Source organism: Anoplolepis gracilipes, unplaced genomic scaffold (genome assembly GCF_047496725.1).
Source record: "Anoplolepis gracilipes unplaced genomic scaffold, ASM4749672v1 Contig19, whole genome shotgun sequence".
NCBI lineage: Eukaryota > Metazoa > Arthropoda > Insecta > Hymenoptera > Formicidae > Anoplolepis > Anoplolepis gracilipes.
The window spans coordinates 1,182,512-1,207,638 of NW_027328667.1; the positions used below are offsets into that span (position 1 = coordinate 1,182,512).

The 25,127-nt window shown below is 38.1% G+C and overlaps 1 protein-coding gene across 8 annotated transcripts in view; it reads left to right on the forward strand.

The window, feature by feature from the left end:
- Argl (Argininosuccinate lyase) overlaps positions 1 to 24,919 on the forward strand; it is a 104,945-nt gene extending 80,026 nt beyond the window's left edge. For 3 of the 8 annotated variants that reach the window (XM_072910096.1, XM_072910099.1, XM_072910098.1), the window contains 2 exons: positions 24,283 to 24,444; positions 24,525 to 24,918. In XM_072910096.1, coding sequence (XP_072766197.1) covers positions 24,283 to 24,444; positions 24,525 to 24,806 — 444 coding nt within the window. In that variant the 3' untranslated portion in view covers positions 24,807 to 24,918. Of the gene's footprint in view, positions 1 to 4,522; positions 6,467 to 11,298; positions 11,406 to 11,496; positions 15,406 to 23,366; positions 24,191 to 24,282; positions 24,445 to 24,524 lie in introns of those variants that run through there. The other 5 variants (XR_012048399.1, XM_072910097.1, XM_072910100.1 and 2 more) reach the window with 5 other exon arrangements.
- Positions 24,920 to 25,127: the final 208 nt, after the last annotated feature.

The following is a 25,127-nucleotide window of genomic DNA, read 5'->3' on the forward strand; positions in this document are numbered from 1 at the left end:
AAGTTGAGCAACCCGACAGAATTTTAGGACGGTCGCTCAACGGTATAAAAAACCCACCCGCGCTCAGACGCGCGGGCAGTCATAAAGAATAATCGAAGTGCGCGTAACTGCAGCAGGCAGCCTCGTACGATTACATTACGTATAATCGCAACCGCCGTGCGCGAGTGAGAACAAGTGCAAACCGCCAACCTCCACGACGACCGACGCGAAGGGCCCATCTCCGCCTACGCCGCAACGCCAGGAAAGGAACCGCCCTCGCCATCATAGGCAATAACACCACTCTACACCTCTGTATTTGAGTAAAAATATACTGTATTTCGATAACTACTACAGAAGTCACCTTATTGAAACCAACGAAGCCTCCCTGCGCCCTGAATCCTGCTATCCTCCGCGGATCCCAAACCCAGTGCTGTACCACGGCACAACAACATCATCTTATATTTCTCTCGAAGTCACAAAATTTTTGTAGAAAACATTTTTTGGTGGAATTTTTGATCTTCAAAAAATTCAAGTGAATTGATTAAAACAGAAATATGCATGTATATTTTTTCCATGTTAATACATATCTGTATTAATAAAAAGGATCGAATATGTGGTTATATTCAATAACACATTGTAACTTCTGTTTCACTTTCCATCAATAGTACTAAAATAATGTCTTATTTTTATTTTTGAACGCTTACAATTAGCAGCAAAATGGTTGATTATTGGGAATCGCGCTCATTGTAACATTCGATTAGCATTACATATATTATTTGCAAAATTTCAGCTAATTTTACCAAAATCCTATTTTCAGAGAACTGTGTGGTGTTTTTAATTGAATATTAATTGAAATATTATTTTAATATATCTATATATAATTTAAATTGACCATTTCGAAGCTGACATATTTATAATTACATTATTAATATAAAATTTTTGGTAAAACTCTCGTTTAAGGGAGGATGCTCCAATGACCTTGACCTTGACATATGTCAAGATCATCATCCTGAGTAACCTTCAAAAAGTTGTAGCCATTGCTCGTTATTTGTTAGAAAGTTATAAACACAAAAATTTCATAAATAGGACATACTTTTTTTCATATCATGTATGTTTGATGAAGTGTACTTTTAATGGATCTATTTATTTAAATGTGATACTTTGAATGCGTGGGCTCCGCCCCTCCCCCTGCACCCCGCCCCCCAAAAAACTAACCCAATCCAACCTAAATTACAAAGCAAAATCTATGTTATGCCTACGGACTAAGGAAGAAGGAGACGGAGCACAAGCTCTAGCGGAGCAACACGTCCGCGGCAGGCGGGGAGCGCCATATTGGTACTTCAATTATACGTGTGAGCGCATGTACATATACAGATTTCGCTCGTGTGCGTTATCCCCTCCACTATGATTACATATCGTTCATATAGTAAGAATATCACAAACGTGTCTAAGTGTGAGATAAAAGGCATTTAATATGGCGGAAAAGCAGTTCCCCTGCATGTTTGAAGACAACGACCCCGCTTGCCCAAACTAAGACCTTAAACTAGGTCCCTCTCTTTCTTAGCCCGTAATTATGCCTTAGACACAGATTGGTTTGAGTTAGTTTTTTTTATTTAGGTCGAGGGTGTAGGGGGAGAGGCTCCGACCCTCCTCCGCCCACGCATTCAATATATATTTAAATAAATAGATTCACGAATGATTTTTTTCTCACATAAAAAATTCCATAAGGAATCAAAATTACGTGTCATATTAAGAAATTCGTGTAAACACATGTTAAAAATTCAGAAAATCGATAATCTTCCAACTGTCTGAGATAGAAATGTATGGCACACTGATTCTTCCAGTCACATCATATTTGACACAGAAATCAAAACAAAATAGCGAGCTTTTTTATATATTAGATATATATTATATTTCTATATAGCAGATTATATATTTACTTCTCAAATGTACATAGTGTCAAAAGACTATAATCTTTTGAAATGAAACTTTTTTTTATAACTTTTTAACAAATAACGAGCGACGGCTAAAACTTTTTGAAGGTTTACTTTACAAAGTGATGACCTTAACAACATATGTCAATGTCACGGTTATTAGAGCAACCTCCCCTAAATAGGAATTTTACCAAACTTTTATCAAAAACAATTAATTGTGAATAGGTAGAAGATGACATGCAAGAAATAGTATATATCTATATTTTCAGATACAGAATTGCTCAAAGTTAATATACATACATATCAATAAAATATATCAATAAAAACAACATAATTATAGTAATTAATTAATAGTAATTCAGAATAGAAAAAACTTTAATGCATAAATTTGGCGCTACTAATAATTTACATGTTATTATATTTTTTAATGGTGTTTCGTTATTTTGAAAATCATTACGCTCATATAATTTCGCGATTCGCGCAGAATTATAACGCGAAAACAGGCGATAACGTGAAAACAGATCGATATCAGATTAATGGCGTCATCCGTCTGTGACTCTTCGAATCTTTACCAATTAGTAGACCGCCGCACGTAATAAGGATATGTCGCGCCGTGATAATAGAATCACGCATGCTCTCGCGATCAGCCTATCCTCACGGAGCGCTTATCGCTATCAATCATCGATTGGACGCAATCAATGATTAACGAGCTTCCGCTTTCTTCTTGGTGCGAGTGCTTTTGCCCCGCAGAACCGTGAGCACCGTGAAAACAATAGACACGTATCGCGAAGTCTTGTCGATACCGAATTCTGCCTCAATGTAGAATTCTTGTGAATTATCTGCGTTGTCAAATGATATATTTGATTAACGTGTTAACGTCGGAATAACGTCGCGTACGTTATCAAGGATTCACCGGCCAATCACGTTATCGTTACTTCCGCCACGTAAAAGCTCTCCTAGCGCCCGGCATTCACTCCCGCTAGCGAGATACTATAACGAGTCGAAGAACACTTTTATGAAAAAGACTATGTGCGAGTGTACCTTAAAGATATTATACATTGGTGTATGACAGGTGCTTAAAGTACCAAGTATTTAAAGAATCTTAAGTTTGAGATATATTTTAAATATTATTTGTACCTTCTAAAATAAGTGTAGGCTAGAAAAAGTTTCAAAAAAAAATAATGTAATAAATTTGAAATTTACATTCAACTGTTAATTGTCCAAACAATTTAAATTTAATAAGATTTTGTTTTATGCACGCATTTGCACGCACGCCCGCCCGCCCGCACGCACGCCCGCACGCACGCCCGCACGCACGCCCGCACGCACGCACGCCCACCCGCCCGCACGCACGCATCGCGTATAGCAAACAACTCATTGCAACGTTCCACGTTGACGTGATCAATTTTAACGTGGTCTATCGGGACCGTGGTCAATTGGGACCGTGGTCAATCGGAACAATGGTCAATCGGGACCGTGGTCAATCGTAACGTGGTTAATATCAACGTGATCAATTGAGCAATATAGTTAATATTAATGTGACCATACTCCCATCCCATAATTTGCCAACTTTTTCGTCTTATAATTTAAAAATTAAGCTTCGAACAAAACTTTGATAAAGGAAAAATCTTACAAGGGAACGGTCGGAAATGTCCCTCACCGATTTTAATGAGCTTTGGATATGTTGTAGAACATAAAAAAATATTAAACCCATATTTTTTTTGGTAAATATCCTGTTTATGGGAAGGATGCTCCGATGTCTTTGACCTTGACATATGTTGTCAAGGTCATCACCCTCAGTAACGCTTAAAAGGTTTTAGCCGTCGCTCGTTGTTTACTAAAAAGTTACATACAAAAATTATTAAAAATTGACGTTTTTTGCAATTATTTTATCAAATACTGGAAATTTAAAAAAATGTTTCAAAGAAAAGTTGTAAGTCTCATTAAAATACACGTTTTATATCCTATCCATTTTTATTATACGAGTGATAGAGTTTGAGAAAAACAACGATAAAAACTATAAACCTCATACAATATTAATTATAGTATCATATAATATAGTCTCACTGTATCCACGCATAGACTTTCCTACCCACACAACAAATGGGTGGGGTTAGGTTATTTTTTTTGGAAGTGGAGCCCTGCTTTTCACGCATAGAAAGTCTACGCGCGGGCATAATGGGTTCCGCCCCCCTTCGGGAGGCTTCACTTTCAAAAAAAATAACCTAACCCATTTGTTGTGTGGGTAGGAAAGTATATGTGTAGAAAGTGTATGCGCGGATACAGTGGGTTCCGCTCCCCTACGGGGAACTCCACTTCCAAAAAAAATAACCTAACCCAAACCATTTGTTGTATGGGTAGAAAAGTGTATGCGCAGATACAGTGGGACTATATTATATATTATGTTATAATTAATATTTTATAAGGTTTAGAGTCTTTATCGTTGTTTTTCTCGAAAACTATCACTCGTATAATAAAAATCGATAGGATATAAAATGTGTATTTTGAAGAGACCTACAACTTTTATTTGAAACATTTTTTTAAATTTTCAGTATTTGATAAAATAATTGCAAAAAACGTCAATTTAAAAATTTTTTGTAATTTTTTAGTAAACAACGACCGACGGCTAAAACCTTTTAAGCGTTACTCAGAGATGACAACATATGTCAAGATCAAGGACATCGGAGCATCCTCCCCTAAACATGATATTTACCTTTTTTTTAGGTGCGTATCTCAACGTTTAGGGGTTGAATCAACCCCTCGAAGAATAACAAATTTTTCGTTTTTAGCGAATATCTTTGAAAATATAGGACATATGAAAAAGTGTTTTATACAAAAGTTTTATGGTATTTTGTACTCTTTACAATAGTATAATTTTATTTTTCAAAAATGTCATTTTTTAATTTACCCCACCCCTATATTATTTTGCAAAATTAAAAAAATTTTTTAAGAACAAAAAATTAAAGAATATCGAAAGACGTATCCATCCATGTATAATAATATATGGGTTCCACGAATCAATTTTGAGAAAACAAGATGATAACTTTGTGCTATAGGCGCTGCGCTATAAGTTGTGTTGCGTTATTTCTTTAGTTGTGACACATTCAATAACTGCCTCTTGTGCATATATTGAAACATAAAAATATATTAATCTTAATGACATAATACGCAATGTATTACACGAAATAAAGCATAATGTATATAATGTATATATATTTGCATATTTTGCACATGACACGAACGAATAAAATGTAAAAACCATATATTGATATAATCATATATTCATATAATCAATCTATTTTTCTTAGGTCTAAATAAAGACCGAAACGTTTGTATAAATAAAATTTCTTAATTTGAAATTTTTGTTTTTTTTTTTGCGCACCTATACCCGGCGCTCGGCTTCTAAAGCCCTTTCATTTTATTTTTAATCTTTGATTGAACAGCCTTTAATTTTCATTCCATAAATGTATATGTAACAAAAGTAACATATGTAAGTATGTTTACGTATTGCAAAAATTAAAATAGTACTGTAATGCAAAATAAAAATAGAGATTATTTTGCCTGTGTAGGCAGCGTGTATACAGGGTGTCCGATAATAACCGCCTCACCGCTCATATACAGGTAGAGTAGGTCAAACTGAGTAGAAAAGTCCTCTACCATTTTTTGATTTTCAAAATAATTATCGAGAAATTAATTAACAAAGATTGACAAATCTGGGCGAGTACAAGCGCGCGGCGAGAAGGCCCATCCTACTGCTACGCGGTTACTAGGCGCTGATTGAATGAGGAGGAGCGGTCTACGACTGGAAATGGATGCGTATGAGTAGCGCGCCTAGTAACCGCGTAGCGGTGGGACGGCCTTCTCGCCGCGCGCGCTTTACTCGCGCAAATTCACCGATCTTTTTTAATTAATTTCTCGATAATTATTTCGAAAATCGAAAAATGGTAGAGGACTTTTCTACTCAGTTTAACCTGCTTTACCTGTATATGAGCGGTGAGGCGATTATTACCGGACACCCTGTATACTGTTTTTAAGCAGTAAAACTACAAAGTCATATCATTCGAGATAACATTTGCGAAAATCAACTCCATTAGTGTTAAAGATAGTGCAAAGAAAAATACATTGATTATATGAATATATAATTTCTACATAATAAATTTATTTGTTTGTATCGTGTGCAAAATATGCAAATATATAAACTAGGGCTCACTATTATACGTTTAAACGAAAAAACGTTTAAACGTGTAATTAGCATATCCGTTTATTGGAAACGATTTTTTCCGAATACATGTTTTCAAATACTATACGTTTAAACGAAAACACGTTTACCCGTTTAAATGGAAACGTTTACACGTATTAATAATATCCGTTTATTAAATGAAGTATACGCGACATTAAATATAAGACAAACACAAATTTTATTTTGTTTTTCTCATACTTCACGTCGTAAAGAGTCTGAATCTGGACTTTATGTCACGTAACGCGTAACCGTAATTTCAATTTTGATATATGCAAGGAAAGAAAAATGGCAAAAAGTTGGGTTTGGCAATACGCTAAAAAGATCGATAATAAAGTATATTGTAATATATATAGTGACAATGTGAACAACGAATTAAATTGTGTTGGTGGTTCAACTGGCGCAGTTAGCAATCATTTACAGAAGATCCATGGCTTACATCCTCAATTCAAGAAAACAAAGTAAGTTAATAAATAAATACAAAAAAAAAAATATATATATATATGTATTTATTTTTTATTTATTTATTCTGTAAGTTTTTTTGATTTATTTAGTCTGTAAGAATGAAAAAAATGATGAACTCTATATATATATATATGTATATACAGGGTGTCCCAGAACAACCTTCCGTCCGTAAAATGACGTATTCCTGACACAATTTTAAGACAATTTTTCCTTTACCAAAATTTGATTTGAAGCTTAGTTTTTGAGTTATAAGCAAAAATAGTTAGCAAATCACACGTCGAGTACAGAAGGCAGATAGGAACGGCGCGGCACACCGCGAGCGCGGGCGCAGCTGACCGTTCGACGAATGATTACCGCCGCATGAGTCGCTAACTATTTTATCTTATAGCATAAAATTATGCTTTAAATAAAATTTTGGTAAAGAAGAAAATGTCTTATAATTACGTCAGGAATAAGTGTTCCTTAAAATAACGTTGGACGCTGCGATCAGCTGATTGGTACACGCGATGTGTCTCTCAGCTGAGCCGGAAAATCAATATATCGATAAGTCTGAAGTCGTTGACGACAATGTCGATGACAATCGAAGGAGCATCGCCGTCGCGGAGGCGGTTATTTCTGTCTCTCTCTTTCTTTCACTCACTCTGTTCCTTCCTTTTACGTACACACTCAGACATACACACATCGCGTGGAGCAATCAGCTGATCGCAGCGTCCGACGGCCGGCGATTCGGAACAACTTTTAGTCATTAAAGTAACATTATTTTAAAGAACACTTATTCTTGACGTAATTATAAGACATTTTCTTTTTTACCAAAATTTTATTTAAAGTATAATTTTATGCTATAAGATAAAATAGCTAGCGACTTATGCGGCGGTAATCACCCATCGGACGGTTAGCTGCGCCCGCGCCCGCGCTCGCGGTGCGCCGCGCCGCTCCTGCCTGCCTTCTATACTCGACGCGTGATTTGCTAACTATTTTTGCTTATAACACAAAAACTACGCTTCAAATCAAATTTTGGTAGAGGAAAAATTGTCTTAGAATTGTGTCAGAAATACGTCATTTTACGGACGGAAGGTTGTTCTGGGACACCCTGTATATAAATGATGAGCTCTATATATATATATATATAGAGCTCATCATTTTTCTCATTTTTACAGACTAACTCACGATACAGATGTGAACAAGGAGAATATAGATTCTGATGAAGACCGACACTCAGAAGAGAATCTTATAGTATCCAACTCTTCTATATTTTCAACCACTTCAGGTTCATCCTTGTCAAATGAATTACCAAACAAAGCATCAAATTCAATACAAAATCGTAGGAAACACCATCGACGTTCTATGAGCATCAACAAAAATGGACGTTTATGTATTGCCGAAAGGTCGGAAATCATTGATCAAAGTTTAACCAAGATGATTGCTATGACATAACTTTCTCTATCATTCGTTTCATGTCCTGATTTTGTTCAGTTTATGTCTGTAATTGAACCTAACTATAAAATTTGCAAAGAAATTACTTTAAAGAAAAGATTAAATAATTGGTATACTGAAGTTAAGGACAAAATTTGTGAAGATTTGAGAGCTGTACCTGCTGTAGCGTGTACTTCTGATTGCTGGACATCATTAGCGCAAGACTCCTATCTTACCATGACAGTACATTTAATAGATGGTGAGTGGAAACCCAAATCGTACACCCTTTTGACTCAGCTGATGATAGAACGACACACAGCAGCTAATCTTTCTGATCTTATCAGTAAACTTTTTAAGAAATGGGAAATATCTGAAAAAATAATAGCAATAGTGACTGACAATGCGGCTAATGTTGTGAATGCAGTGCGTGATATGACTGAAATTCGAAAGCAAGACGGTCTTACTTGTATAGCTCATACTTTGCAGCTCGTTGTGAATGAAGTTTTAAGTTATCCAGAAATACAAGAGATTTGTCAGAAAGCTGGAAAATTAGTGGGACATTTTCGCAATTCAAATACAGCTGCCACAGCTTTACAATCAAAGCAAACACAATTAAACATCAAGTCATTAAAATTAATTCAGAGTGTCAAGACAAGATGGAATTCTACATTTGAGATGCTGGACAGACTTATTACAAACCGTTTGCCCATATCAAACGTTTTGGCTGATAGGAATGTAACTACTTCCGCTATGGCTAAAAAACTTGAAATTACGGAGGTGCAATGGGCACAGATGGAAGAATTGGTAATTTTGTTGAGACCATTGCAAATGACCACGACTGTTTTTTTGTGGAAACAACTCTCCTGCTTCCATAGTACGCCCATTAATTTGGAAAATAATTCGTCATCATATGCAGTCAATTCCTGAAGATTCAGATCTAACAAGTACATTTAAAAAATTTGTCTCCACAAAATTGCAAAAATGCTTTAAGCTTATTGAATGGCAAAAATTTTGTAACGTAAGTGCACGCCTTACTGCCTCATTTCTCGATCCTCGGTCTAAAAAATTAGAAGACGAATCGGCTGAAACAAGACAAAAAATAGAAAAACATATCCGTAATCTCTTGACTGCCAGAACCAATAAGCCCAATAACTAATGCAGAAGATAATCCAGAAAAAACTGCATCTCAAACTGCTTTAGAATTTTTATTTTATCAGCCAGTAAATTGTCTTAACGATGCAGAATCTCAACTTTAAGCTTATCTTGCGGAGCCACAACTGAGATTTGATTTGAATCATTTAGAATGGTGGGAAACACGAGCTGATAAATTTTCAACATTGGCCATTTTAGCTAGAAAATATTTATGTATTCTTGCAACATCAGCTAGTTCCGAGCGTACTTTCTCTACAGCGGGAAATATTGTTACTTTAAAACGAAATTGCTTATCTCCTGAAAATGTTAATATGCTTGTATTTCTTTACCAGAACAAATCTGTGTATATATGTCAAAAGTGATAATAAATGATAAATAATTAATTAAATAATTAATAATAAATAAATAGTTTATTTATAGTTTGTTTATGTTTATAGTTTATTGTGATTGTGTATGATGTATACTGATATTATACTTTATTTATTTATAATAATATGCTTTATTATCGATCTTTTTAGCGTATTGCCAAACCCAACTTTTTGCCCTTTTTCTTTCTTAGCACATATCAAAATTGAAATTACGGTTACGCGTTACTTGACATAAAGTCCAGATTCAGATTCTTCGCGACATAAAATATAAGAGAAACAAAATAAAATTTGTGTTTGTCTTATATTATAATGTCGCGTATACTTCATACCGTTTAATAAACGGATAAACGAACATGTTAATTAAACGGATATTATAAATACGTGTAAACGTTTCCATTAAACGCGTAAACTTGTTTTCATTTAAATGATAAACGTATAGTAAACGTATAATAAACGTATAATAGTAAACTTTTTTTTTTTAAGTAAATATAGATGAATAAACGTTTGACGATTACGCGAATATTCGAAAAACGGTACAAAATCTGAGCCCTAATATAAACATATATATATATATATATATATATATATATATATATATACAGGGTCTCCCATTTTAATTCCTCCAGTGAAATATCTCGAAAAGTAAGCGTTGCCGGAAAAAAAGTTTCGAACAAAAGTTGTAGGGTTTCGAGGGGGCCATAAAATGATACCATTGGTTTGACCTTGAATTTTCATTTAAAGGTCATGTGAAGGTCACGTCGATTTTTTTTAATGGAACACCCTATATATTATTGCACATTTTTGTAGCTTATCTCGATAGCTTTCCAAAACAATATAATCAAATGTTTTATCGTAAAGTACTTTCAGAGTTATAAGGCTTCAAAGTTGCAATATTTTGACATAAAATGCAACATATCTCGTAAAATATTCATTTTTCGATTATGCTACCCTAATACTTTTATGCACAGAATAATGAGACAAATCAAGTGATGTAATTAAAACACATAGTTATCTTTAAGAAAAAATCTGAATTTGCAACTAGCAGTTACACATTTTTACTTTAACATAATTATGTGTTTTAATATATATCATTAATAAAGATTAATATCAGGTGGTTTATTCAACAGAGAATCGCATGTTAAATAAATAAATTTGCAGTAATACGTTGAACTTTGATAATATATGTGTCGTATACATTACTAGGACATAAACAAACCTCACTGTTGGTTTTATCAGTTTATAAAACCGAGGGAACAGCATGAAAAATATGAAATTTCATTTTTTATATCTCCTAAACCAATGCCGTCTCCCATTTAATTCTTGCGGGGAATTACTCAGAACAACTCTCCGAACAATATATATAAGTAGCAAGAAAATCGGAGAGGTGTTACCTTTTATGCACTTTTACCCATTGTTATTATTACTAATAATAATAATAATAATAACAATCACTACATGCAAGCCAAATACAAACCCTACGCCAATACTTTCAAAGTAAAGAAAACATGTTACACAAAGCAATAATCCAAGCAGACAGAAACTATATTTTACTAAACTTATCCATGTAAAATCACGAAATGGACACACACAACAAGAACGAACACATGCAGAAGAAAATAGAAACGTGGTCTAGTAGTAGTAGTAGTAGTAGTAGTAGTAGTAGTAGTAGTAGTAGTAGTAGTAGTAAAGTAATAAAGTAATAATAATAATAATAATAGTAATAATAATAATAAATTGAGATCAAATACAGATATCGTTTAGAGAAAGTCATCATCTGGTTGGGAAAGCTGTTGCTCTTGCCGAATCAGAAGGAATACCATTATTAAAGCTATCTGTGCAACAATTGAAAACAATAAGGTATAACCAATATTTATATTTATAATCAAACCTTATATAGGTGAAATAGTTACATTTAAAAAAGATTTATAAAAAAAATTAACTGTTTTAGCGAGGTGTTTGAAGAAAGTGTATCATGCATTTGGGATTTCAATTCTAGCGTAGAACAATACAAAGTTGTCGGTGGAACTAGTTTCGAAGCAGTACAGCAACAAATTAATAACTTACGATGTTGGCTGCATAATTATTCATTTAAAAAATAATTATATCTGAGATTAACTATATGCTATATCTTCAAGCTATACATATATTTCTTAATATTAATTACTGCTAATAAAATGTATTTTTTTTATGTAATCATATTGTAATCATACTATTTTTCTTTAATAACTCCAAATAATAAAATGTTAGAAGCATGTCGGCAGTATGATTGTAGATCCAATCTTGGCTTTACAGCAGATTTATACTGTATTCGCAATTATTTTTTTCAGCATAAGTTACATATAATGTAAAAGCAAAAATGCAACAAAAATCGAGTGTTGTTTGTTTTAATGGCTGTGACAGCAAATATCGAGCAGTCTACGTATCCAAAATCAATGATAGAGAGAGACGACAAAAATCAAGCATAATGTGCTATCACAGAACAGTAAAAAGCGTGACAAAAATACAACTGTAACTCCTTTTCTCTTTTCTTCCTTCTCTCTTTCTCCTTTCCTCTTTTCTACTCTCTCTTTTTTTCTTTCTCTTCCTTTCTTTCTCTTTCTCTCTCTTTCTTTCCTTCCCTCCCCTTTCTCTCTTTTAGTGACTCTAGTAAAACAGTAACATTACCTCCACGTCGAATCGAATTAATTTATTTCCGAGTAATTTATATGGGCTGGATGCAGATTTACCCATGAATAATCTACATGAATACTATGTTCTTTTTTCATCATTATATCGAAGTATATCTATAAAGTATATTTATCTACAAAACGAATGTCGATTTCATGTGGATATTTCTACTGAAATTTATAATTGATAAATGAACACGTTTATCGCAATGTAACTTTTAATGGATAATCAATTATGAATATCAGTTATGAACATTTTAATCTTTGTATATTATGCAGGTAAAATAAATTTATATTAGCAATATATTGCTGTATAAGAAATAAAAATATATTGATAAAGATTAAAACAATTATATAGAATCATTAAAATAATTTTATTCTAATCGATATTATCAGAAATAATTAAAATTTTTTCTCGTATAATGATATGTTACAATGGTATAGTAATATATGGATAAGTATAGCCCGTCAAAACAAATTCCTATCACTGGTGCCGAGGACGTGGTGCTGCTTCCCCCACCGTTCCGTCTAACTGGGAAAAAAGATGGTGTCTGGAAAGAGAAGGGTCAGTAGCGCGATCATGTATAAGAAATTTATTTCTTCCCCCACTATCGTCGGGCTTAATTGGGAAAAAAAGGAGTCTAGAGAGGGAAGGTTCAGACGCGCAGTCAGGTGTGAGAAATTTATTTCATAGAAAAATTTTCTGGTTTTTCGAGGTGAACCTGGATCCTCCGTATTTCCGATCATAGTCTTAGCATGCTGGGCTAAATGGAATCTTACTAGACTACAGATTAGATGAAACATTTATGCAGAGCCAAGTCCATAACATGGGCGGATATGACCGTTAACGATATTGATTTGTTGAAGCTGGGAATAAAAAAGTATTTTGATGTTCTACACGCTGTCTGAAGATAGTCCGCCAAAACGACATATATCTGACCACTGGCGTCTATAAAGGCAATGCTTGATGATGAAGAGAGAGTAATAAAACAGGAGCGTAGTCTCCGGCAAACGTGATGGTATATCGCAACGAAAGAAATAATATTATTGCTAGCATCATCGTAGATTACGATGCATGTCTATTGTTGTAAAAAGTTACGAAATATCCTCTTTCAACAATAAAAGTAATGGGAATATTTATGTATAAAATAGAAAAGAGGAAAGGATAAAAAATTAGATGACTTAAAATAAAAAAGCTCATATTCATTAATACAGGTTTTACAAAAATTAATATTCTTATTACATATGTAACGGTGTCGCTTTCCTGAGCGACGGTCGGATAACTCTGTCGGAATCAGGGATCGAGGAAAGTGTCGAAAAACATAATGTATTTATTTTAGGTGTAGTTTTTATTTAAAGTAGAATGTAAAGTAGAATGTACATATATGAGTGTGTACATGTGCGTGCGTGCATGCGTATATCGTGTTGCTTGTGTATGTGCAATTAAGGCAGTGAATTTTGATAAAGGGTATGAGCGGATAAGGTACGCAAATCTGCCCCGCACGTATTAAGTCCAACCTGGTGTCATAAGTTGACACCAATGTAATATAAAATTATGTCAAACGTTTACTTCAAAATAGCATTTTGTGGGAGTTATGGAGGGGGGAAAAAAATAAAAAAGTAATTTTTCTTGAAAACGACTGAACCAATTGTCATGAAAAAATATATGTTGTGGAGATCAATAAAACAATTATTCAAAAAAATTAAAAAGTTTTTCTGACAAAAGAAAATTGGTAAAAAAAATTTTTGAATCTTTTTTTAGAGGAATTTTTTTTGAATGACACCTACTAAATTTTTGCAAAAACATTTTTGAATTATCTATTTTTATATATTTTTTTGCCAAATAAATCAGAGTGGTGCAACATAGTTAAAAATAAAATTCGTGAACGCAACGCCGCGCTATACCGTGCCGCACACACAGATTTCTATCTATAACTAGACTGCTAATCTTGATTCCCTAGACGTACCAGTACATAATGTATATCTTGTACATAACTGAGTAACCGATTGAAATGTGTCATCTGCTATGTACACGCACCGGCATAAATGGTGTCCGTCGGTAAATGTGTATGTACGTACGTGTATGACAACCGAGAGCGTCACATACACATGCAGCGCGTACGTACGTGTCACTTGAAGCGCGGCGGAGTTCATGCAGCGGAGGAGAAAAAAGTGGGAGGCAATCCGATTGCATCCTTAGCGCAAGCCGCACGATCGAGAGAGAAAGCATGACAAGACGTGATGCCGATTAGTGGTGTCCTTGTAGCACTGCCTCACTCACTCTACGCATGAATGAGCGAGAGAGCTATAGGACACCGCGTTGTCTCTATATGCGTCTCGTTCGCTCTCGCGCTTATGTCATGCTTTCTTTCTTATTCCTTCAAGAAACGTGGCTGAACTCTGCGCATCGAATGCCGGCATTCGTAAAATTATAATTATATTATATTAATATTAGAAGTTCGGTTTCATATATAGCAAAAAAACATGATTATTCTAATTAAATATTAATTTATTTATGATTGCGTAATTTTTTTTCTATTTATGTAAAAAAATTTGGTAAAAAATATATATACATGTATCATTATGAGTAATTTTAAGATTCACTAGAACAGTAATTGTAAACTTGCACCCGTTTGTAATTAAATTTATAATTACATATAAATAAATGTGTAGAAATGATAATTCGTGATATAAAATATTTTTCGTAATTGTATTATTACAAAACTCAAATTTTAAATTCCCGATAAAAAACTTCTTATGTATAGTTATGCAGAATTGAATATTATTATACCAGGATTCAACACAATTGTGTAAAAATATGTATAATTATTATAGATGACACCGTATAAAACGTTACGTATATTTATATATAAATGGATTGATAGCTACAATTAGAATTATGTATATGTAAGCTTATACATACTTATACACAGTGCCTGCAACATTTTATGTATAATTATTAATAATTATATATAATTATATATAAAATGGACAAATTTCGTATATAAATTTGTATAATTAGATACGACTATTTTTGTCTGATTATATATAAAAATTTTTTACCGGGTTTATAACACAATATCGATATCTGATCGAATTCATGGTTTGTCACAAATGAACTAACGAGCATTTAACTGTAAATTTACAATACTTATATAAAAATGTAACTAATTTAGGGAAGATAACGTTATGCTGCGTAATATTACAAAAATTTAGATATCTTCATAAAATTTTTTTAAATATTAATGATTAAATTATACATATATTAATATTAAATATTAAGTTAAAGTAAATTAAAAACTCTTTATTTTCTCTCTTTTTTTATTTATTTTCATAAATACATATATATATTTTTATATATAATTATATATAAAATATAAAATATAAAAAAAAATATATATATATATGTTGGGTGAAGTCCAGCGCCGTATTCGGACGTCCCACGTTGAAAGGAAGGCCCGTGGCAGTCGTGTCCGTTTCATTGGCGGTAGATCGATGGGGATTAATCTCCACGGCAGCAATGAGAACTCCACTCGTGGCCGTTCCTCTGGCTCCTGTTGCTGGATAGCTGGCCCTGATGATCGGGGCGGGTATACCGGCCGAGGGATCCTAGAAGGATTCGGCTTGCGCAGCGTAGACGTTTTGTACTCTCGATCAAAAATGACGGTTCTACTTTCGCGTGACGCTAGTCGCAGAATGGTCGGTCGCTCTTTCACTTGCCGCGCTTATATACCGCGCGGACCGTTTTCTATTCTCCCTGGCTTGCGCCGCGTACTAGACGCGCGAGCTGCACTCGGCGGTTTGCGCGCGCGAAGGTGCTCGTGCGCATGTTGCGAGGTTTGCTTGCGCGAAGGCGCTTGTGGCGTTTGCCATAACCGCCACAAATACTAATAAATATCATTAATATTAGTTTATTTTATATAAAAATGCACTTGAAATGCGGTTATATCATTTATTATTTTTTCCTTAGTTTTATTTTTCATAAAAAAAATTGTTACATGTTTTTAAAAATATTATAAATTAATATTTTCAAGATTTACATTAAAAAATATCACATTGTATGTTTCAGGAATTAATTATAATTAATAAATAAATAAGATCAAAGCTCTCTTTTATAAAATAAACTAAACGGTTGATAATGGCAATAGAGAGCAAAATAATGTAGTGTATAACAATTGATATATCAGGTAATACAGATCCAAATAAAAATTAAAAATTAAAAAATTATATGTATGAAAATAAAATTAATATAATTGTCGATGTAAAAGTCTCATTAATACAAAACTCCAGCACCACGTCCATGAACCTCTGGAAGGTTTGGGCGGCGTTGCGTAGTCCAAAAAGCATTGAATTAAATTCAAAGAGTCCGAATGGTGTAATTAGCGCGGTTTTTTCTGTCTGTCTCCGCTACAGAGATCTGATGATACGCTCATGCCAAATCCAAGGTGCTGAATATGGCGCATCCATATAATCGCTGGGCAAAGTCTTGTATATGCGGTATCGGGTACTTGTCCGGCACGATGGCCCTGTTCAGCTGCCGGTTAGGTTAGGTTAGGTTAGGACTATCGGTGCCGGTAGTCTCCACAGATTCGCCATTCTCCCGATTTCTTCTTAACTAAGTGCATGACACTTACCCATTGGCCTCTTCCTGGGCGATATGTGCCTACTTTGATCCAGTTTTTCTTCATGCGAATTTTAACCTTTCGAGTGAGAGTCTTCTTGCACGTTCTGCCACCGGAGGTTCTCTGGTAAGTATTACGTGCTCCACCTGATGTTGTGCTGCCTTGTTGGTGATTGGGCGCGTAACTTCGACGAATTCTCTTAGTATCTGTTGGCAGTGCATCGTGTGATTGATGGTAAGTATCGACTGCGTTGCGTTGCAACTCAGCTTGCCTTGTGACTTCAAATCCGTGATGCCGTCTACTAGTCTTCTGTTTCGTAGGTCTACCAGTAGGTTGAAGTGCAGGAAGTCGGCTCCTAGGATCGAATAGTCGACGTCGGTAATGACGAACGTCCAGGCGAGGCTGCGCCAAAGTTTTAAATGGAGATCGATTGTGCGAGTTCCGTATGTCCTGATTTTCGAACCGTTTGCGTACAAAGTTACGTTGCTGGTATTGCCTGATCTTGGTGCCCAACCACAGGAGAGAACTGACACGTCGACTAATCCTGTATCGACGAGGAATGTCGCTCTTGCGATCGTTTATCCGGAAACGTAGTGGCTTACCCCCTCCAAGCGCACTGGCCTCCGCACACGCTGGGGTATATACATAGTTATACCATTTATAATTGGGGGATTTGGAAACTTTTTAGTTTTCCGCATCGGTTACGGCTAGTTTCCAAGAACATGGTCAGTACATTTGATCGCACGGTCTATAAATTTGTTATGGTAATAATAAATATTATTGTTGATTTCTCTAATCATCGATCTTCGACGGCGTGAGTGTGGATGTTCTCGGGATCGAGACCTACGTCTCTCGTGAGGTCGTCCTCAGCGACCTCGAACCGTTAGCTTCTCCACCATGGCCTTGAGTTCTTAGACTTGCGTTATCAGCCTCACAACTTGATGCTCCATAGTCGTCGGCTCTACTAGTTGCATGGCGGCGACCTGTGGCTTCACTATCTCCACGACCTTGTCCGCTAATGCCGCTAGACTATCAAGGTCGGCAGTTGGACTTGCGGCAAGAACACCGCATACTGCGTCGGGTAGCTGGTTCAGAAAAAGGGTATCACTGTGTTCTTGCACTGGCCTGCTGATAATGTCCTAAGCCGCTGGAGAAAATGTAACGGCCTCTCATCTGCTATTTCTGGTCGGCGTAGCAGCTTGCGTAATTTTGACTCCTGCGTCTCTTCGAAGGAGTTGATAATTCGTACTTTCAGGGTGTCGTACTTCTGCATCCCCGGCGGAGTTGGTAATCAGGTCCGCTACGAACGGAATGATCGAAGGATCTAAGTTGGTTATTACGTAGCGATACCGGGTCTCATCGCTCGTAATTTTGTGTAAGGCAAACGTGGCCTCGGCTACTTGAAACGAGTGAGCCAGCATGTCTTTCCAAAAGGGCTGCGATAGCTTGATATGCTTCATAGCCGTCACGGGGCCCCTGCGGTGGATCAGCTACACTGGCTGGCTCGTAGAATAGTCCGGGTGGTAATAGAGATTCGCCGAAGTTCTTGGGCACAGCCTGCAGTCTGGGATTTCCGTCGCTGATTCCTTCCTGCTTCCTATCATCCTTGTCAGAGCGTTGAAGAGTTATCAGTCGAATTGGATTCCTCGATTAGTGGTGATATCTGAAGGCGCTCGAAACGTGCTATCCAGGTTTTGAAGAAGGTGTCCACGATGATGTCGGCCGTGATATCACTATCGGAACTGCTTCCGGTCAGCGTGTGTATCGGTCAATCATCGTGAGGCAATATCTGTAGCCCCGCAACATTGGGAGTGGTCCAACGCTGTCAAGGTGTACGTGTGATTTCTGATACGGTAAGCAAGTTCGAGCCCACTGTGTGATATCTTTATTCATGAATGGCCACACGAATTTGGCTCTTATTGTTTTCTGTGTCGTCCTTCCGCTGGTATGAGTCGTGTTGTGGACAACGTCAAAAATCTTCTTCCCCAAAGATCTTGGGATGTATGGTCTGATATTGTTTGTGGATACGTCACAATAGACCGTTATTTCGGTGTCGTCCAGTCGTAGCGGTTTTAGTTTCAGCGCTCTCGGGTCCTGCAACAGTTCTTTTAATTCGTTGTCTACTTGCTGTGTCGCTGCGATGTCGTCAGTTGTGACGACAAGTGGTAGTGTGAAGTCGTCGACCCGCGATAAAACATCCGCTACATTGTTTTTTAGTCTCGTGACGTGTCGGATATCCGTCGTAAATTGACTTATGAAATCCAAATGCCGCTGCTGCCTCGGTGAAGCCCTTGTCGAATATTGGTTGAAAGCGTAAATTAACGGCTTGTGATCCGTATAGATCACCGTGGGCTTGCCCTCAATCATATAATGAAAATAGCGTACGGCTGAATATATTGCCAGCAGTTCCCGATCGTACGTGCTGTATCTGGCTTGCGTTTGCATGAGCTTACTCGAGAGGAATCCTAATGGCTGTCGTTCTCCTTCGTTGACCTGCTCCAATACTGCCCCCATCGCCGTGTCGGAGGCGTCTGTTACGAGTACTAGCCGTACTCCTGCTGCCGGGTGTGCCAGGATCGCAGTCTGCGCGAGCTGCCGTTTGCTTTTGTCAAAGGCTTCTTCCATCTCCTGTGTCCATTGTATCGGCCTTTTGTTCTTTTTCTTTGCGCCGGCACAGAGTGCACGAAGTGGTGCTTGTACCTCTGCAGCCTTTTGAATGGATGACCTGTAAAAATTAATCATTCCCAGAAATCTACGTAGCTCTGTAACGTCTTTTGGTCTTGGGAAATCCAGTATGGCGCCGACTTGATGTTCTAGTGGTTTGATATCCGCCGTCGTGACGAAGTAACCTAGGTACTCCACTTCCTAGGTTTTCCAAAAACACACTTTTCAGTCTTGATCGTGAGGCCGTGCATCTGTAGCTGCATCAAGGCTTGTTCTAAATGCGCCTTGTGTTTCTTCGGGGTCTTTGAAGCGATGAGGATGTCATCTATATAACAGAAACGAAAGTCTAACCCTCCCAAAATGTTGTCCATGAATCGCTGAAATGATTGTGCGACGTTCGTTAGACTGAAAGGCATCACGTTAAATTCGAAAAAGCCGAATGGAGTGATCAATGCAGTCTTTTTCGATCCTCTGCCACCATCGGAATATTGAAATATGCTCGTTCCAAGTCGAGTGTTGTGAACACGGTACATCCATGGAGTTTGTGCGCAAAGTCCCGAAGGTGTGGAACCGGCTATTTATCCGGCAGGGTCATGCGGTTGAATCATCGATAATCTCCGCAGACCCTCCATGATCCAACTTTCTTTCGAGTCATCACCATCGGACTTGAGTATGGGCTATCCGACGGCCTCATAACACCCTCGGTGATCCAGTTCTCTACCTCATATTTGCGTAGGCGTATTTCTCAGATGTGAGGCGTACTCGGTCTGTACATGGTCCTTTCGTGACGATGTGATGTCGTACTGGATATCGAGGCTCCTCGTACCTTGAGGAGTGGCAGCGTTAGCTGCTAGGCCCAGATCAACCGGGCCACAGAGTCGCTGAGGCAATCGGGCCCTGTCTAACGGAATGGGTAGACAGGGCACATGGAGGCACGTTCTTCCACTTGACGCAGATAATCGTCGGGCATGGCTGCTTCGGCGAATATTTGTGTTGGATAGGCCGCGAACCCACTGCCAAGTGTTGGCACTGTGGAGTAGGATCGGATTCCGCTGATGCCAACTTCCTCGGCGTCAGCGGGATAGTGACGGGGGTGGTGGACTCGGTGTAGCACACGCTCGAGCACTGCTCACATAGGTGAGGATCTCTCGCTGCCATCATCGTCAAGGCGATAGCAAGAAAAACTGGAAGACCGTGTTCTCCTTCTGCCAGGAGATTCTCTTGGAGAAGGAGGACGTGGAATTTATCAGAAGAGGAGAGAGACCCCGACGAGTCTTCTCCCTACTCCCATATTTGGGCTCGGCCCAGAGGAGAGAGGCGGGGGGGGAGGGCAGATGACGTTCTCGAGGAGGAGAGGATTAATTCCTTCTCTCCCTTTGACACTCCGTTCTCTCCCCTCCCTTCCCACAAGGGCCGTGAATACGGGGCTGGCGAGCGCAACGTCTCGCCAGCCCCTTGCTCCATAAGCCGCCGGGGAGGAGTCAGGGGAATAAGGGGAGTTTTTCCCTTTCTCATCGACCCTCACCACCCATTATCCCCGGCGGCAAAAGCGAGGAATGAGGAGTCAGAGAGATACGTGGCACCAAACGTCGCGCACATACCTCCTGACTCCTCAAGGAGTGACGAGGGAACACGGGCGGGAATCCCGTGTCTCTCCTCCGATGTCTCTTTGCATCCACAACCAACGCGGAGATGTGCGGCATTGTGCCCCTGCGACGGCGGGTGTCCCCGTTCCGTCGCAGGGGCACAATGTTGCCCCACAATGGGAGCCCGCCAGTTGCTCCACACATAGTGGCAACTGGCGGGCTCCCGCTACAGCCCGCCAGAAACGGGAGTCCCCCCACCCATAAGAGGGGACTCGGGCGGCCTCTACTACGACTCCGACTTCGAAGAGTACGGTCAAGTTTTTGCGTGAACGCCTCAATAGCTTGACGTAATTCGCATATTTTGTTACCTTTGCCCGGGTTAGTCGCGACCGTTTTTGCACTCACTTTCGCGGTAGATTTTTCCGGCAATGCGAGAACACCCGTCGGCTCTTGGCCCACTCCCACGATCTGCGGACGTAATACTTCCGCGATTCGATCGACTTGCGCGGCAAGTTGTACGAGATCATCTAACTGGCTGATCGCTAAAATACCGCTCATGTTCTCGGGCAATTGTTCCATGAACAAGCTCCGTAAGATGCTATCGTTGCACCGTCCTGCTATAAGGTTTTGTAGCCGCTGCAGAAACTCCGATGATTTCTCGTCACCCATCGCTTGCCTCCTGAGAAGGCGTCTCAATTTCGTCTCTTGTGAATCCGACAAGCTATTTATTATGCGCAGGTGGTGAGTCAATAATATCGCCGACGATGCCCAAAAAGTCAGAGTCAAGGTGTATTATGATATACCTGTATTTGGATTCGTCAGACGTGACCTTTTTTTTACATGGGGAAATGCTTTACGCATCCCCCGAGGAGCGGGAACTCCCTGGGGGTATGTGAAACTCCCTCTATTTAGCGAGGTATACTCACTAAAATCCCATGGTGGTCCTGCCCAGCGGTTTAAAGTGGGTGGGCCCTAGGATCGCTTTTAGCATTCAACCAGGACCCACCTCCGCCAATTCCCCCCAGATGTTCAGGGGTGGGGAATTTCCTTCCGTGGTACGCCGCTGAGAAGGAACTCAGACGCACCCTTGACGGCGTTGCGGGACCACCTCGCAACATCGCCACCTTCCCTGGGGTCAAAGTGCAATGGGGAGTGAGTGTTCCCGCACTCACTCCTCCTTGACCCCCGGAGAGATAGAGAATAATATATCCCTGACTCCCCAAGTTGTCCACCGGTGTTGGTGGACATGTTTGGGGCGAGGAAGGTCTGAGATCCCTCGTGTTCACTGCCCCGTAAGGGAGAGGGGAAGACCCGACTGTGTCGTTTCCCGTCCTGCTCCCTCACAACACCGTCATCCCCCACTTATGGGAGATGACTGGGAGGGTGACTTGCGCCACCTCTCCCTGTCCTCCGCTCTGGGGGGAGAGAACAAAATTCCCCCCGTCCCAGGGTATGTCCATCTAGGACGCCCAGGTCTTCGCATAGCGGACACCTGGGCGCCGTTCTACATCCTATTCTGAAGTGGCCGGGGACTTCACATCGGTAACACCGACTTCCTTGGTTCACCCTAGAGCGACATGAGGTGCTAAGGTGGCCCACTACCAGGCACCTGTAACACCTCGGCAGTCGGGGTTTATTAGGGCTCTGAACCCCACCGACTGCTCCTCCGTCTTTTCTATTGTCGGTTGCTGTTATTGGCCGACCCTTCCCTTTCCTCTTTCGTCCAACCACCTCTCTCCATTCAGACTCCTTCTGTTCCCTTTCCTCCTTCCTCTCTCCTGAGACACCACCCCGTCCACCTCGCTTCGCATGTACGTTGCAAGACAAAGCAAAGTTTATAGGGGTTTGCAACTTTTTACGTGAAGCGAGGTGAACAGGGCGAGTGCGGGAGGAGGGGGCGAAGGCCCTCTTTGCACCCCCCCCCCGTGTGTGTGTGTGTGTGTGTATATATATATATATGTTATGAAAATATTCCCTCGTTCATATTTATATAATATGCAAATAAAAATCAAATTTAGTACTTGAAATTCGCATATCTCGAAATTGAATATTAGTATTCTCCATCGTCATAACTTCTTCAGAAAGACTTGCGCCTTCGTAAAAACACTTGTACATACTATCTTTGTAACTAGTTTTGTTGATTACAATAAAAAAGTTTGAGTTTTCTTTGGAGTAGTACTTATGCATATTTACAAATAATTAAATTTTTTTACTTAATCATATTATCAATTAACTTAATAATAATAACTAACAAAAAGTATGGCCATGTTTTTGTTCCAGCTCCAAATTGTTTATTATTATCTTTAATAGATTTAGAAGTTCGCTTTAAACCAGAAAATTTTGATAAATATTGCGGCCCATTAACATTATGGCCATGTTTTGTAACGGAGTACCTTTCTCGACGCCACGGATCGGCTCGCCGGTACTAAGGTTTTGGAGAAGGGAGACTCGAATTCTCTTAAAATAACGTCGGATGCTGTGATCAGCTGATTGCTACACGCGATGTGTCTCTCAGCTGAGCCGGAAAATCAATATATCGATCGGTCTGAAGTCGTTGACGACAATGTCGATGACAATCGAAGAAGCGTCGCCGTCGCGGAGACGGTTATTTCTCTTTCTCTTTCTCTCATTCACTCTGTTCCTTTCTTTTACGCACACACTTAGACATACACACATCGCGTGTAGCAATCAGTTGATCGCAGCGTCCGACGGCCGGTGATCCGGAACAACTTTTAGTCATTAAAGTAACATTATTTTAAAGAACACTTATTCTTGACGTAATTATAAGACATTTTCTTTTTTACCAAAATTTTATTTAAAGCATAATTTTATGCTATAAGATAAAATAGTTAGCGACTCATGCGGCGGTAATCACCTGTCGGACGGTCAGCTGTGTCCGCGCTCGCGGTGCGTCGCGCCGCTCCTGCCTGCCTTCTATACTCGACGCATGATTTGCTAACTATTTTTGCTTATAACACAAAAACTACGCTTCAAATCAAATTTTGGTAAAGGAAAAATTGTCTTAGAATTGTGTCAGAAATACGTCATTTTATGGACGGAAGGTTATTCTGGGACACCTTGTATATATATATAAAATACATATAAAATACATATATATAAAATACATATAAAATAAATATATAAACATTTGTGTAAATTGCATATAGAAATATGTATTATTTTCTATCATACACAGGTGCATTTTTCTGAAGATATGTGGCAACAAAGGCACAATGGGAAACGAAAATTAAAATCAAGAGCGATTCCTACAATATTCAGATTTTTTCTAAAAGGTACAAACGAAAATGAGGTATCACAGACATTAAAGGAACATGACATACATGCTAAAGAAGGGCAAGTGAGTATTAATAAGTATTAATAGATATATGAAAATTATGAAAAGAGGCAAAATATATATTCCTTTTCAACTTCTTACAGGAAATCAATAATATATTAGAGCTAAACATTGAAGAATATAATACATTAAATAACATAGGAGAGTGCGTTATAGTCAATAACATTCCAAAATGTGATAAAGGAAGTGACATAGACACAGTAGATACTAATACTGTAGGAAATAACACAGCGGAATATATAATCGTGTCAACGGAATGTATTTCTAATATATCTGAAGCTAAAAAAAGAAAGAAAAATGAAAAAAATGAAGAAATAATTAAGAAACAAAAATTGCACATGGTAAGAATGCGAAAAAAGCGATAAAAGCGATGAGATTTACAATACAATCACTACGACAAAAAATAAGTAATAATAAATATAAGAAGGCTTTAGAAATATTTAACGAAGATCAAATAGAAGCATTATGTACAAAAAGTCGAAGAGGTAAAAATTGGTTGAATGAAACGGTACAGCGTGTTTTTCAATTAAAGTTTGTTTGTGGAAGTAATGGTTACGAAGAAGTCCTTTGTCAAGGTTTGCCATTCCCTTCCATACGGACTTTACAAAGACGTTTAGAAAATTTGAAATTTGAACCTGGCATTTCAGAAAAAATGTTTGATTTCTTAAAATATAAAAAATCTTACT